The sequence below is a fragment of the Salvelinus alpinus genome, chromosome 2 (genome assembly GCF_045679555.1).
Source record: "Salvelinus alpinus chromosome 2, SLU_Salpinus.1, whole genome shotgun sequence".
Taxonomy (NCBI): Eukaryota; Metazoa; Chordata; class Actinopteri; order Salmoniformes; family Salmonidae; genus Salvelinus; species Salvelinus alpinus.
In genome coordinates, this window is record NC_092087.1 from 48,179,273 (window position 1) to 48,194,324 (window position 15,052).

Here is a 15,052-nt window from a genome sequence, read left to right on the forward strand (position 1 = left end):
TTGAGATTTGATGACGTAACTAGTTTGAATGCAGAATGGGTTGTTTGACTCATGCACACTTATACTTGCGAAATACTGTTTTTAGGAGAACTCAGACTTTGGAACGAAATGTTACCCATTCGCATCTCATATGTTTGCCTGAGTACAATATTTTATTTTGATACGTTAATAAATACATTGTTAATTGTGGCATGTTTACCTGCCTACAATACCCACTGTAGTGTGCATAGATTGCAAGCCCATAGTAAGTCAATAAGGCTAAATGGCTAGCTAGCCACAAAGAATTGACAGCTAATCATTTACCTGGCATAACATTAGTTTAAGGTCGTTTTTGCTTGTTAAACTAGCTAGATTATTATGATTCACACATAGCTAGCTGATAGTTATGAAGATACAGATGACCAGATTATATTTTACAAACCTGTATTCCCATTAGCCTGTCAGGCAACAGATTGAGTGAATAGGCAGTAACGTTACAGGGCATAGTTTTACTAAGGTTACTCTCGTTTCCCGACTCCCGCACTTTCACTAACTTTTGCTTTTGTTTTTTTGACGGAGTGGATGGCTACCAGTGGTGACTGTGTGATATCATCAGCAAACCACAACTGATCACCTGAAGTCATTGTGAAGACCCCACAAGCGATGCCTACACTGACCGTGCAACGACAAGCCTTCAGTGCTTCCTTCCGCCATCTAGCTGCTCTCCTCCTGGATCGATATCCTTTTAGCTGTTGGTTCCGTGTATCGTCCGGATGTTTATTGGTAGCGTAGCTAGTACTAGGGCCGGGACAATATCAGTATCGTTATATATATATATATTATTTTGATTTTTTTTAATGGCAAAAAGGAAAACGCAAAGCAGACCGAACACTTGGGTCCATACCTGCTGTATGTAAAATATTGTGAGCTATTTTTTTTTTATTTTATTTAACCTTTATTTAACCAGGTAGGCAAATTGAGAACACGTTCTCATTTACAATTGCGACCTGGCCAAGATAAAGCAAAGCAGTTCGACACATACAACAACACATAGTTACACATGGAGTAAAACAAACATATAGTCAATAATACAGTGAAAAAAAAATAAGTCTATATACAATGTGAGCAAGTGAGGTGAGATAAGGGAGGTGAAGGCAAACAAATATATGTATAAATAAATAAAATAAATAAATAAAAATATAAAAGGCCATGGAGGTGAACTGAACACAACACAGCAAGTAAAATAAAACTAAAAAAAAACCCTGGAATGGTTGGTTTGCAGCGGAAGAAAGTGCAAAGTAGAGACAGAAAATAATGGGGTGCAAAGGAGCAAAATAAATTAATAAAATAAATACAGTAGGTAAAGAGGTAGTTGTTTGGGCTAAATTGTAGATGGGTTATGTACAGGTGCAGTAATCTATGAGCTGCTCTGACAGCTGGTGCTTAAAGCTAGTGAGGGAGATAGGTGTTTCCAATTTCAGAGATTTTTGTAGTTCGTTCCAGTCATTGGCAGCAGAGAACTGGAAGGAGAGGCGTCCAAAGGAAGAATTGGTTTTGGGGGTGACTAGAGAGATATACCTGCTGGAGCGCGTGCTACAGATAGGTGCTGCTATGGTGACCAGCGAGCAGAGATAAGGGGGGACTTTACCTAGCAGGGTCTTGTAGATGACCTGGAACCAGTGGGTTTGGCGACGAGTATGAAGCGAGGGCCAGCCAACGAGAGTGTACAGGTCGCAGTGGTGGGTAGTATATGGGGCTTTGGTGACAAAACGGATGGCACTGTGATAGACTGCATCCAATTTATTGAGTAGGGTTTTGGAGGCTATTTTGTAAATGACATCACCGAAGTCGAGGATTGGTAGGATGGTCAGTTTTACAAGGGTATGTTTGGCAGCATGAGTAAAGGATGCTTTGTTGCGGAATAGGAAGCCAATTCTAGATTTGACTTTGGATTGGAGATGTTTGATGTGAGTCTGGAAGGAGAGTTTACAGTCTAACCAGACACCTAGGTATTTGTAGTTGTCCACATATTCTAAGTCAGAACCGTCCAAAGTAGTGATGTTGGATGGGTGGGCAGGTGCGGGCAGTGATCGGCTGAAGAGCATGCATTTGGTTTTACTTGTATTTAAGAGCAGTTGGAGGCCACGGAAGGAGAGTTGTATGGCATTGAAGCTCGCCTGGAGAGTTGTTAACACAGTGTCAAAAGAAGGGCCAGAAGTATACAGAATAGTGTCGTCTGCGTAGAGGTGGATCAGAGAATCACCAGCAGCAAGAGCGACATCATTGATGTATACAGAGAAGAGAGTCGGTCCAAGAATTGAACCCTGTGGCACCCCCATAGAGACTGCCAGAGGCCCGGACAACAGACCCTCCGATTTGACACACTGAACTCGATCAAGCTATAGCTTGGAAAATAAATAAATGTGACTCTGGATGGCATATTTGTTTCCAACATTAGGGCTGTTTTCCTAAAGAAGTTCAACCCTCTTTGTGTTTTGTTTCCTTGCCACGATACTAATAAGTATCGCAATACTGGTATCGTCACAGCCCTATTTAGTACCAGGTTATATTGTAGAGCTGGGTGATAAAAAATAATCTGATTAAAGACTTTAGCCATAAATTACGCTAAATATTTTTTGGGGAGGTGCTAGAACTGGGCGATTTATGGACAACAAGTAATATTGGGATATAGGTAAATATTTTGCTGAATAACAATAAATGCAGATTATTTTATTTTTAATGCACTGTTATTTTACATTAGCAGCCGACAATTATTTTCCAGTGCCAAGTAAGACAACTGAGATGGTAGCCTATGATTAAAAAAGTAAGCTATTTCATATAACACATCCAGGGAATTTATATTTTGATGTGCAACCTGTCAAACTAGGATCTAGAGTTATAGGATCTAGAATTCCTTTTCAGAGAATTTGCAGACATCTTTGTGCATATTGGCCTATAGGCTATTATGGTTGCCCGAACAGGCAAGTGAAATTTTGTCTTGGCAACATAATTTGCTTTCACTCTAGTGTTTCATTTGTACATGTGTATTTGCGGGGCACAACAAAAAAGAAACCAAGCCAAGCATCACACAGTTCTTCTCCCTAAATTCCCTTTCCCCTCCGTGTCCCATTCACTCAATTGCGTTCCGACTGCTCCCTTCACACACACGTGCTGAGTGCGCACACAAGCTCCCGTTAGGCCTACAGAAATAAATGCCTATAAAATGGGATAGGATATACAAGCTACATTCCTTGCCAAATTATGCGTTTTATCAAAAATTCGAAATTGAATTTTTTGGTATTTTGAAGTAGGTCAATATGTTTTCCAACAATGAGCGGCAGTTTTCAAATAATTGAGTCCAGTCTTTTTCGATTAAGCTACCTTGTGAACGGCTAGTGCCTTTTTAGAATTGGTTAGACTGGGCTATAAACCCCCTAAACATAGACAGGTTCCACACTGAAAATATGCAAAAACTTGATATAGACAGTGTCATTAAGCATATGCCTACTCACCAAACGGATGTCGCTGCCGGAATTATTCACCATGCTGTGTTCAATATGGAATTGTTCATTCATTTTGAAAATTACAAAGAACAGTCAGAATAAACTAAATCCAATGTTTTGTATATTGAAAAGATAACCTATTGTGGTTTGTAACCCTGAAAGAATTGTCTTTCAACTCGCCAAATTGAACCCCGTTTCAAATGATTACTCTTGGATAATAACTGAGGCACGAAATGCGCATCACTTCTCGCTGGCAACTTTTTTTCATTTGGAAAAATATATTTTATTCTGTAAGTTTTTATTTTTTTAACTATAAAATAGGTGTCTGTTATGGCTAGAGAAATAAGAGCATCTGTCAAATTAACAAAATGAGGATATGCCATTGCACAGCCATTGGCTTCTACAAGCAAGTGCCACTGCTGAGGTTACTGCGTATTTAAGATTGTGTTCCACGATATAATAGAACCAGTTGATATTATGCCTTCAATAAATGTATCTTAATTGGCACTTGCTTTTTTATTGACTGAATATACACAGTGTCCTGTTTATTTGGTACACCACCCCATTCAAGAAAATGGTTTGCTCCTACAGCAAGTGAGTCATGTGGCTTGGGCTTGCTATATAAAGCCGGCAGACAGGCATTTGGTTACTGTTCGATTGAAAGTTAGTGGGCCTAAGTGACTTTGAGCGTGGTTTGATCATCGGTTCCAGGCGCTCCAGATCCAGAATCTCAAAAACATCTGGCCTCCTGGGCTTTTCCCGCACAACATTGTCTAGGGTTTTACCAAGAATGGATGTTTTTTTTGTTTTTTTTGTCGCACCAGTCAGCGGCAGTCCTGTGGGCGAAAACAGCTCGTTGATGAGAAAGGTCGAAGGAGAATGGCAGCAATCGTGCAAGCGGGCCACAAACAGACAAATAATGGCACAGTGGTGTGCAGAATGGCATCTCGGAAAGCAGAACTTGTCGATCCTTGTCACGGATTTTATTTTTATTGAACCTTTATTTAACTAGGCAACACAGTTAAGAACACATTCTTATTTACAATGACGGCCTACCGTGGAACAGTGGGTTTAACTGCCTTGTTCAGGGGCAGAACGACAGATTATTTTATCTTGTCAGCTCGGGGATTCGATCCAGCAACCTTTCGGTTACTGGCCCAACGCTCTAACCACTAGGCTACCTGCCGCCCCAGATGGGCTATTGCAGCAGACAACCACACTGGGTTCCACTCCTATCAGCTAAAAACAAGAAGCGGCTCCAGCGGGCACACGGTCACCAACACTGAACAATTGAGAAGTGGAAAAATATCACCAGGTTTTACAAATCCTGGTTTCTGTTGCGTCACGCTAATGGCAGTCAGGATTTGCCATAAGCATCACGAGTCCATGGACCCAGCCGGCCTGATGCAGGCTGCTGGTGGTGATGTGCTGGTGTGGGGAGTGTTCTCCTGGCACACGTTAGGTCCCTTGATACCAACTGAAGCATCGGCCATTTCTGACACCTTGTAAAATCCGTGCCTCAGAGAATTCAGGCTGTTCTGTAGTGTGTATGTTGTACAAAGCGGAGGCGTTTTTAAATTCCATGTCTTTAGGGTATTCTCTCTTCCCTCTTCTAAACGCACCAGACTGATAAACTTGGTGATCCCCCATGAAATCAGCCCTACGGTCTGTTCCCTTGAACCCTATTTCTACTTGGCAGACACACACACAAACAGCCACCCAAGGCCAGTGGGGGAAAGTGCATGGCTGTTCAGCAGAAAGTGGGGAATGTGGGGAAAGGTCAGTGGCGCTGGCTGATCCCAAGAGCAGATCGTCCCTATACACACACGCAGCACGCAGAGCGTCTTCAGCTCAGACAACACCAGACACCCAGACCTTGGGCTCTCCCTCCCAACAACAGGTGTCTGTAGAAAAACACCAGCCTTGCCTGCCCCATGGCCCACACGTGCTGGGACCTGGAGGCTAGCCTACTCTGTGTATGTGCGTTTTTTTCTCATGCATACACTCACTCTCCTCCCTCTCTGGCACACAAAGACCCAGAAGTTACACTGCGTGTGTGTCGGTGCATTATTTTTGTTGTTGCATACTTCTCTATTCCCCCCCCATTTTTTTCCACTCTCTCTGTTAGTGGTTAGCTGGATCAATTACAGTTGTTTAGAGTCTAACAGCTGGCGCTCATCTGCAGCAGGCCAACTCCAGGCCCGCATCGGAGACCTCTAACCTGGCCCATATGCTGTGTCTCTGTGGGGAGGCTCTTTCTGTCTTTCTGGTTTGGAGGTGCACTGGGTGAGGCTGTCTCAGCTGTGGAGGGACCTGTTGAATGGGACCAGGTCAAAGCTTCTTATGACAAGTGTTTCCAGAAGAGACTGTGCCTGTTACACTTTTACATGGAAGCCTTTCATTATCTCTCCAGTTAAAACAACGTTGAGAGAAGTGTTTCATGGATCTAATTGGATGTCTCGATTTGTAAAAGGCATTCCGATTGAACGGTCACTGTATTCTGTGAGAACCGCTCCGATTGGTTGCAACACACCAATGTATCCTCCTGAACCACCACCAATTTGGAATAAATCATTCCTGTAACCAATCTGTAACAGATCTGTACTAACTGGCTGTTCCACTCCTCACCAACAGGGCGGGAATGGTGACACCATGACCGAGGGTGGCTGAGAGTCAGGGGAAGCCACACAGCGCCATGGAGGGCACCAGGGCCACCATCTTGGCGCCGGTCAGAAGCGACGGCCCTCGACGGGATCGGAAGCGGCGTGTCGGGGGTCCTGTAAGGAAGGGGGGTGTCTGCCAGAACAGGACCGCCTCCCCACATGGGGAGTGCACCTCGGACGGAGAGAGGGAGCCGGAGTCAGCCTTGAAGGAACTGAAACCAAACCCGCTGTCGAAGGGGCTGGGCAAATGGGATACTGAGGGGGAGCGAGGAGCGGAGGTGTCGCCTGAGGGGGAGGACGTCCTTTGCTCCTGGGAAATGGATTCTCAGGACGAGGAGGCGCAGCAGCAGGAGAAAGAGGAGGAGAAACAGAAGGGGAGTAGTAACAGCCACAGCACCTCCAATACGGATAGTCCTGCCCCCTCCAGCAGCTGCACAGGTGAGAGAGACGCACACACTCCCTCACTCACACAACTGGAATCTCCACTGTGGACAGTATCATAACTTCGATAGCTTTGTACTAGTTGAATATTATTAGTGAAATGTGTGTGCTACGTCTGTGTTGATCAGCCAGTGACGGGGCTGTTCTTATAGTATGAACACACAGCATCACCTTTCACTCCTCACACAGTAAATTCCCTTTGACGTTTACTTTTAGACATGGCTCCTATAACTAGTGAGTCCCCTCGTTGACTTGAAAGAACTGTGTTCCAATCTAGAACTCAGTATTCTGATCTATACTGAACAAAAATATAAACACAACATGTAAAGTTCTGGTCCCAAGTTTCATGAGCTGAAATAAAAGATCGTAGAAATATTCCATATGCACAAAAAGCTTATTTCTCACAAATTTAGTGCACATATTTGTTTACTTCCCTGTTAGTGAGCAATAAAGACAACTCTAAAACATGCAGTTTTGTCACACAACACAATGCCACAGATGTCTGAAGTTTTGAGGGAGCGTGCAATTGTAGTGCAACTGACGGCAGGAATGTTCACCAGAGCTGTTGCCAGAGAATTGAATGTTAATTTCTCTACCATAAGCCGCCTCCAATGTCGTTTTAGAGAATTGGTGGTACGTCCAACCGGCCTTACAACCACAGACCACGTGTAACTACGCCAGCCCAAGACCTCCACATCCCGCTTTTTCACCTGCAGGATCGTATGAGACAAGCCACCCAGACAGCTGATGAAACTGTGGGTTTGCACAACCAAAGAATTTATGCACGAACTGTCAGAAATTGTCTCAGGGAAGCTCATCTGCATGCTCGTCGTCCTCACCAGGGTCTTGACCTGACTGCAGTTTGGTGTTGTAACTGACTTCATTGGGCAAATGCTCACCTTTGATGGCCACTGGCACGCTGAAGAAGTGTGCTCTTCACGGATTAATCCCGGTTTCAACTATACCGGGCAGATGGCGTCATGTGTGCGAGCGGTTTGCTGATGCCAACGTTGTGAACAGAGTGCCCCATGGTGCCAGTGCGGTTCTGGTATGGGCAGGCATACGCTATGTACATCGACTAAAATTGCATTTTATCAATGGCGATTTGAATCCATTGTCGTGTCGTTCATCGTCCACAATCACCTCATGTTTCAGCATGATAGTGCTCAGCCCCATGTCGCAAGGATCTGTACACAATTCCTGGAAGCTGAAAATATACCAGTTCTTCAATGGTCTGCATACTCAACAGACATGTCACACATTGAGCATGTTTGGGATGCTCTGGATTGAGCTGTACGACACGGGGTTCCAGTTCCCGCCAATATCCAGCAACTTCGCACAGTCATTCCACAGGCCACAATCAACAACCTGATCGCAGCATGAGGCAAATGGTGGTCACACCAGATACTGACTTGTTTTCTGATCCACACCCCTACTTTCTTTAAAAAAAGTTATCTGTGGCCAATTCCCAGTCATGTGAAATCCATAGATTAGGGCCTAATTAATTAATTTAAAATGACGGATTTCCTTATGAACTGTAACTCAGTAAAATCTTTGAAATTGTTGCAAGTTGCGTTTATTTTTGTTCAGTGTAGCACTGTGTTCTGATCTAGAACTTAGTCATGATGGGGGGGGGGGTCAATACAGTTACGTATTGGGATATTATTTTTGACGATATAGCAATATAATTTTTGGTCTAGTTTGCTGTACTTGCACCAAAACTGCAGTATTTTTCATTCATAGTTGATTTTCTACCTTAAAAAAAAAATAGGGAGCTAATTTGTGTTCAGCACCTATTTCCATGACTAATGGCGGTCTCTTGTCCCGCTGCAGCATACATGAGAAATATGTTTGGAACATCAAATAGCAATAAAACCACAGTATCGAATCGCAATACATTTAGAATCTCAATACATATCGTGTCGACGCGTAATTATCATGACAACAGGGATTTTTGTCATAGAAACCCCAACAAATTTAAAAATCGGTGTATACTTAAACGACTTAAACCAAATATAAAGTATGTAGAAAGGATAATAAATATTATTTATTATTATTATAATCTGAGAACTAACAATCACCAAAATTAGAGTCAGGGGAATTGGGGAAAAAATCAAAAAACAATTAATTTAACTGTATTGATTTTATTAAGTTTGTGCAAAAGAACTCAGCATTAGCAATGCCAAAATGCATGGAATTGCAGGAAATTATATTTTAAAACTGCAAAATATTCTCTCACCTACATAGCAAAATGTGTAGAATTGCAGGAAATTCACTTTAAAATGGCAAAAAGTGTATCTCGGTTCCAAGGAGAAATTCTGAGAATTGCAGGAAATTTGGCTTAAACTTTTGAAAATGAACACACACAACCCCAAGATGATGGCCTCTAAATGTTTTACTTATTTTAATTTCCGTGCCCATTGCCACACCCACCACCTAAGCCCCCTAAACCCTGGATAATATCATACCATGAGGAAAATATTTATCTATATAAAAACAACGAAATATATATTTTTTTAAATATCGTACCATGAGGTCTCTGGCAATTCACAGCCCTAGAACTCTGTGGTCGGATCTCACACACACACTTTCACACAAGACAGTAGCAGCAGCGTATGTGGTATCTATCCTGTTGCCTACTCACTTTACACCTACCTACACTAAGTGTACAAAACATTAAGAACACCTTCCTAGTATAGAGTTGCACTCAATCCTTTTGCCCTCAGAAAAGCCTTAATTTGTCAAGGCATGGAACTCTAAGGCGTCGAAAGCATTCCACGGAGATGCTGGCCATGTTGACTTTAATGCTTCCCACAGTTGTCAAGTTGGCTGGATGTTCTTTGGGTGGTGGACCGTTCTTGATACACACAGGAAATTGTTGAGTGTGAAGAACACAGCAGTGTTGCTGTTCTTGACACACAAACCGGTGCACCTGGCATCCTACTACCATGCCCCGTTCAATGGCACTTATTTTGTGTTGCTCATTCACCCTCTGAATGGCACACATACGTTACCGTTCAAAAGTTTGGGGTCACTTAGAAATGTCCTTGTTTTCCATGATGACATACTTGAAATGAGTGCCAAAATGAATAGGAAATATAGTAATGACGTTGACAATGTTATAAATAATGATTTTTAATTTAAATAATAATTGTGTTCTTCAAACTTTGCTTTCGTCAAAGAATCCTCCATTTGCAGGATTACAGCCTTGCAGACCTTTGACATTCTAGTTGTCAATTTGTTGAGGTAATCTGAATGGATTTCACCCCATGCTTCCTGAAGCACCTCCCACAAGTTGGATTGGCTTGATGGGCACTTCTTACATACCATATGGTCAAGCTGCTCCCACAACAGCTCAATCGGGTTGAGATCCGGTGACTGTGCTGGCCACTCCATAATAGACAGAATATCAGCTGACTGCGTCTTCCCTAAATAGTTCTTGCATAGTTTGGAGCTGTGCTTTGGGTCATTGTCCTGTTGTAGGAGGAAATTGTAGTGATAGCCTTCCTATCGCTCCATTCCTATCATTCCTGTCACTCCTCAAGATCCCTTTTACCCTGTACAAATCTCCCTTTACCACCACCAAAGCACCCCCAGACCATCACATTGCCTCCACCATGCTTGACATCTTAATTTCTTCTGTCTCACGAATGTTCTTCTTTGTGATCCGAACACCTCAAACTTAGTTTTGTCTGTCCATAACACTTTTTTCTAATTTTCCTTGGTCCAGTGTCTGTTCTTTTGCCCATCTTAATCTTAGCTTTTTATTGGCCAGTCTGAGATGTGGCTTTTTCTTTGCAACTCTGCCTAGAAGGCCAGCATCCCGGAGTCGCCTCTTCACTGTTGACGTTGAGACTGGTGTTTTGCGTGTACTATTTAATGAAGCTGCCAGTTGAAGACTTGTGAGAGGCGTCTGTTTCTAAAACTAGACACTCTAATGTACTTGTCTTCTTGCTCAGTTGTGGACCAGGGCCTCCCACTCCTCTTCCTATTCTGGTTTGAGGCATTTTGCGCTGTTCTGTGTAGGGAGTAGTACACAGCGTTGTACAAGATCTTCAGTTTCTGTCAATTTCTCACATGGAATAGCCTTCATTTCTCAGAACAAGAATAGACTGACGAGTTTCAGAAGAAAGTTCTTTGTTCCTGGCCATTTTGAGCCCGTAATCAAACCCACAAATGCCAATGCTCCAGATACTCAACTTGTCTAAAGAAGGACAGTTTTATTGCTTCTTTAATCAGAACAACAGTTTTCAGCTGTGCTAACATAATTGCAAAATAATTTTCTAATGACCAATTAGCCTTTTAAAATGAGAAACTTGGATTAGCTAACACAATGTGCCATTGGAACACAGGAGTGATTGTTGCTGATAATGGGCCTCTGTACGACTATGTAGATATTCCATAGAAAATCTGCCGTTTCCAGCTCCAATAGTCATTTACAACATGAACAATGTCTACAGTGTATTTCTGATCAATTTGATGTTATTTCAATGGACAAAACATTTGCTTTTCTTTCAAAAACAAGGACATTTCTAAGTGACCCCAAACTTGTCAACGGTAGTGTACACACACAATCCATGTCTCAATATTCTTAAGGCTTAAGCTCCTCCTTTAACCAGTCTCCTCCCCTTCATCGACACTGATTTGACATCAATAAGGGATCATAGCTTTCATCTGGTCAGTCTGTCATGGAAAGGGCATAATGATTTGTATACTCAGTGTATATGTACATAGCTACCTCAATTACCTCATATGCCTGCACATCAACTTGGCCATGTTATTACCTGGTACCTCCTGTATATAGCCATGTTATTTTTACTCAATATTATTTGTTATTCACTGTGTATGTATTCAATGTCATTTTTTAAATTTTTTATTACATTTATCTTTAACTCTGCGTTGTTGGAAAATGACTTGGTAGTAAGCATTTCACTGTTCGTTTACACCGGTTTGCGAAGCATGTGGAAAATATGATTTGATTTTGATCTAGAACTTGCTGTGCTGGTCTAGAAATCAATGCTGCAATCTAGAACTGTTTTGAATGTACAGTTGGCCTTTACCTCCATTTTGTCTGTTTATACTCCCTGAGAGAAAAGTGGTGCTCAGTAGCCTGTCATTGTTTTCCAGCAAAAAGACTTAGGGGCAGATTCCGAATTAGGAATTTACACCTTTCCTACGCACACATTTCCTACGTACTTCTCAGTATTTAGTATTCAGACTTCTCTTATTCAGTCACGTAACATGCTTTGCAGGCGAGATTCCTTTGTGCGCGCTGAATCAATTCAACAGCTGAAACATTTATCTTAAGCTGTCCCTTTTTTAAATACGGTGTACCTTTTTTTAATTAGAATTTTGTCGACAGTCTATAATACAGAGAACGGGTTCAGAAAATAGGGATCAATTAATGACTGCCATCTATCCATCTTTGTTTCTGTTTCAGCACCAACTAGTAGATTTAAAAATACTCTTGTAGATTATTTAGGTAAATTTTAGGTTTTGGAAAGTAAGTATGAATTTAAAAAACAGGTTTGGAGATCCTTTACTCACAATATATTGATGAATAACTAGTGGTTTGATTCATCCTGAAAGTTGTCATAGCCATGAAATATTGGAAGGTAGGGGGGGGGGAAATGGTACAATAGGGGTTGAACTATAGTCCTATAAATCTACCCTAATTCTCTCTGATCATGAAACTGTATGACAACGGGTCCAGTCGTCGTGAATCGTGCTCCGGGTTTAATCTGCTACGTGTGGTCTGGGTTCCATAATGATTAAAATAGGCTACATGTCCCAACATTATTGCACAACGTTAGCCTAATATGATCCACTAAAGCTTGTGACACTCAGGAACAACTTACATACGTGACACAGGAAAGAAAGGTCAACGGAATGATCCAAAATATAAGCTGTACATTTTTAAACAACTAACACTAAAGTGACTGTTTATAAATGTATGTGTGTATTACTGATGGTGGCTCCCGACAGTGGCAAATATTTAACATAATAGAAATTTAAGCTATAATTGAACCATTCTAAAGCGCATAAATCAACTCTGCTGGTTTATTCCCCACAGAAACCTAATAGCTTGGGTGTCCAAATGTCTTCCACGTAAATGAGGACACACAATTATTATTCGGAATAACGGCGCAGCTGTTTATAGCCCATTTCACTGTGGAAAAGGGTCCACAATACATGTCATTTTAATGGTTTTTTGTTTTCTGGTTTCATATTCGTCTCCAGGGATCATAAGGGAAAATCGTTTAAAACGATTACTATGTGCACTTACAATCCCCTTCTCGAAATGGATTACTCGTTTACCTAGCTCTTATCAATAGCTCTTATCCATTTAGAAATTACTGTGCATGGAGAATGCTATTATTTATATCGGGGGGGAAAATACATGCTTTTTCCACTTGGAACCAACAGGTTCCCTCGACCATATTCATAGTCTCCTTGTGTTTAAAGGTGCTGGAATTAAGTCAAGGTCAGAAAAGGCTTATCCGTAGACACACCTCCGCCACACCTTCATTTCTTAGATCTCCACCCCAAACGGAATAGCGGGTGAATAGCATGCTATTCTCATTCTTAAGTTCGAGGTTATAATACGTTTAAAGAGAAATGTGCATAAAAAGGGAATTGCGTTCATTTTTAGCACGCTTGGATCGGAATCGGGGTCCATTTTACTTCAACTGCAAATTGTACACAAATCTGAGTAAGGCCCATGGAGGACAACCTACAGTGCGACGGGCCGACGTGACCATGCTTGTAAAGAGCGCTTTATTTGACTATTACATTGCAACAATGAATTGTCTATTGAGATCATTGTGGTGAGAAGAAGTCACTTTGCTGAGTCATGATGAAATCCTCACAGGAGGTCCAAAGACTGTGCAACAATTTCTTCTCACTTAACACACTTGACTCCCCAGTGTTAAAATCTGGTTTCCCTTGACACCGATTTGAGTTGGGCGTACATGTTTCATACCCAGCTGTGATGGCTCAAACAGGGTTTGAAGAAGAACAAATCAAACTTTATTTAAACGTTTTGTATCACAATATGCTTTACAATACTCCTTCACAACCTTGACATAGCCTACCTTATAAACAAACGGTCGGCAAGTAGCCTTAACTTAATCTGCAGGAATAGAATGGCCAGCCACGTGTCCTCGTGAGAGGGTCCACTGACTTCTCCTCCAGACACAGATACTCTTTTGATACGGAGCGCTGTTTGTTTTTGTTTAACGGCCGAGAGATTGTTATCTCTAATCCACAATCCACATATACGCACACATGCACACTTACCCACACACATCCTCAGTACATGGAGCAGTTCAGTGTGTCCCGGTAAAGGGCCCTGAGTTGGTGTTTTTAACGTTGAGCTGCTCTCCCTCAGAGCCATCATACCAACCACTGTCAGACCAGCCAGCTACTGTACCCACTTTCCTCCACCAGTGGCCCCTGAGTTTGGGAAACTCTGGTCCAGAAATTCTTTACTTTACTCTCCTGTATAGGATATGTTTCTATTTCCTACATTCCGGTCAGATTTGGCCTCCTCTCCCACCTCTGCCAACCTACATTTTCCACTCTGGCCAGTAAAGCTATGCTTGTGTTTGCCTTGGCAGGTGGGAGATGGCGAATTAGCAAAAGAACCGGAGTGTGGATAGGCTGTGGTGTAGTCCGGAGGTCAGACCAGTTGAGGTCTTTAGTTTTAAGGTTTTTTTCCCGTAAACATTGAGAATGAGTCTGACTACACTCCGCTCTATTAGGCTTTTTGGTTTCTCACGATCAACGTGTATTACACACTGTACCTGGGCTTCAGGTAAACCGTATCGCTGCAGACAAGCAACATCTAGTGTTCATCTCGAAACAGCAACAGGCTCTGTCACACCACGGCAACAGGCTCTGTCACACCACGGCAACAGGCTCTGTCACACCACGGCAACAGGCTCTGTCACACCACGGCAACAGGCTCTGTCACACCACGGCAACAGGCTCTGTCACACCACGGCAACAGGCTCTGTCACACCACGGCAACAGGCTTTGTCCCTGACTAAAATAACACTCTTCTCAGGTGGTAGGCAACCATTATTCTTAAAGCTGCAATCAGCATTATAGAAACAATAACAAAGTGGTTTCCCCACCCCTGTTTCGGTGAAAAGCTGAAGGATGGGGCTGGTAAAATGTAACCACACTCAAATTCATAGACCGAGTTATGGATGCAAAGACTGACCCTCCATGAAATCAAAATGATAGTTTTAACCATGTTTTGAGGCTATACGGTACTTGTTTACATTTACCTTGTTTACAAACGTTGGCGTAAAACAAGCTTATATTTTGGGTTCTGATGGGGTATGACAGTTCATGAGGCATTCATTAATAATATTCTTCGGGAATCAATAGAGAGGAGGGGGGGAAGAGAAAGGTGTGTGTGGTTTAAACAAATGTATGTAGGAACTGCTGATGGCCCCT

The 15,052-nt window shown here is 42.3% G+C and overlaps 1 protein-coding gene across 2 annotated transcripts in view; it reads left to right on the forward strand.

Moving 5' to 3' along the window:
- Positions 1-15,052, forward strand: part of LOC139563669 (peroxisome proliferator-activated receptor delta-like) — a 50,451-nt gene that overhangs the window by 23,320 nt on the left and 12,079 nt on the right. For both annotated transcript variants that reach the window (XM_071382533.1, XM_071382525.1), the window contains exon 2: positions 6,117-6,583. In XM_071382533.1, coding sequence (XP_071238634.1) covers positions 6,178-6,583 — 406 coding nt within the window. In that variant the 5' untranslated portion in view covers positions 6,117-6,177. The remainder of the gene's footprint in view (positions 1-6,116; positions 6,584-15,052) is intronic.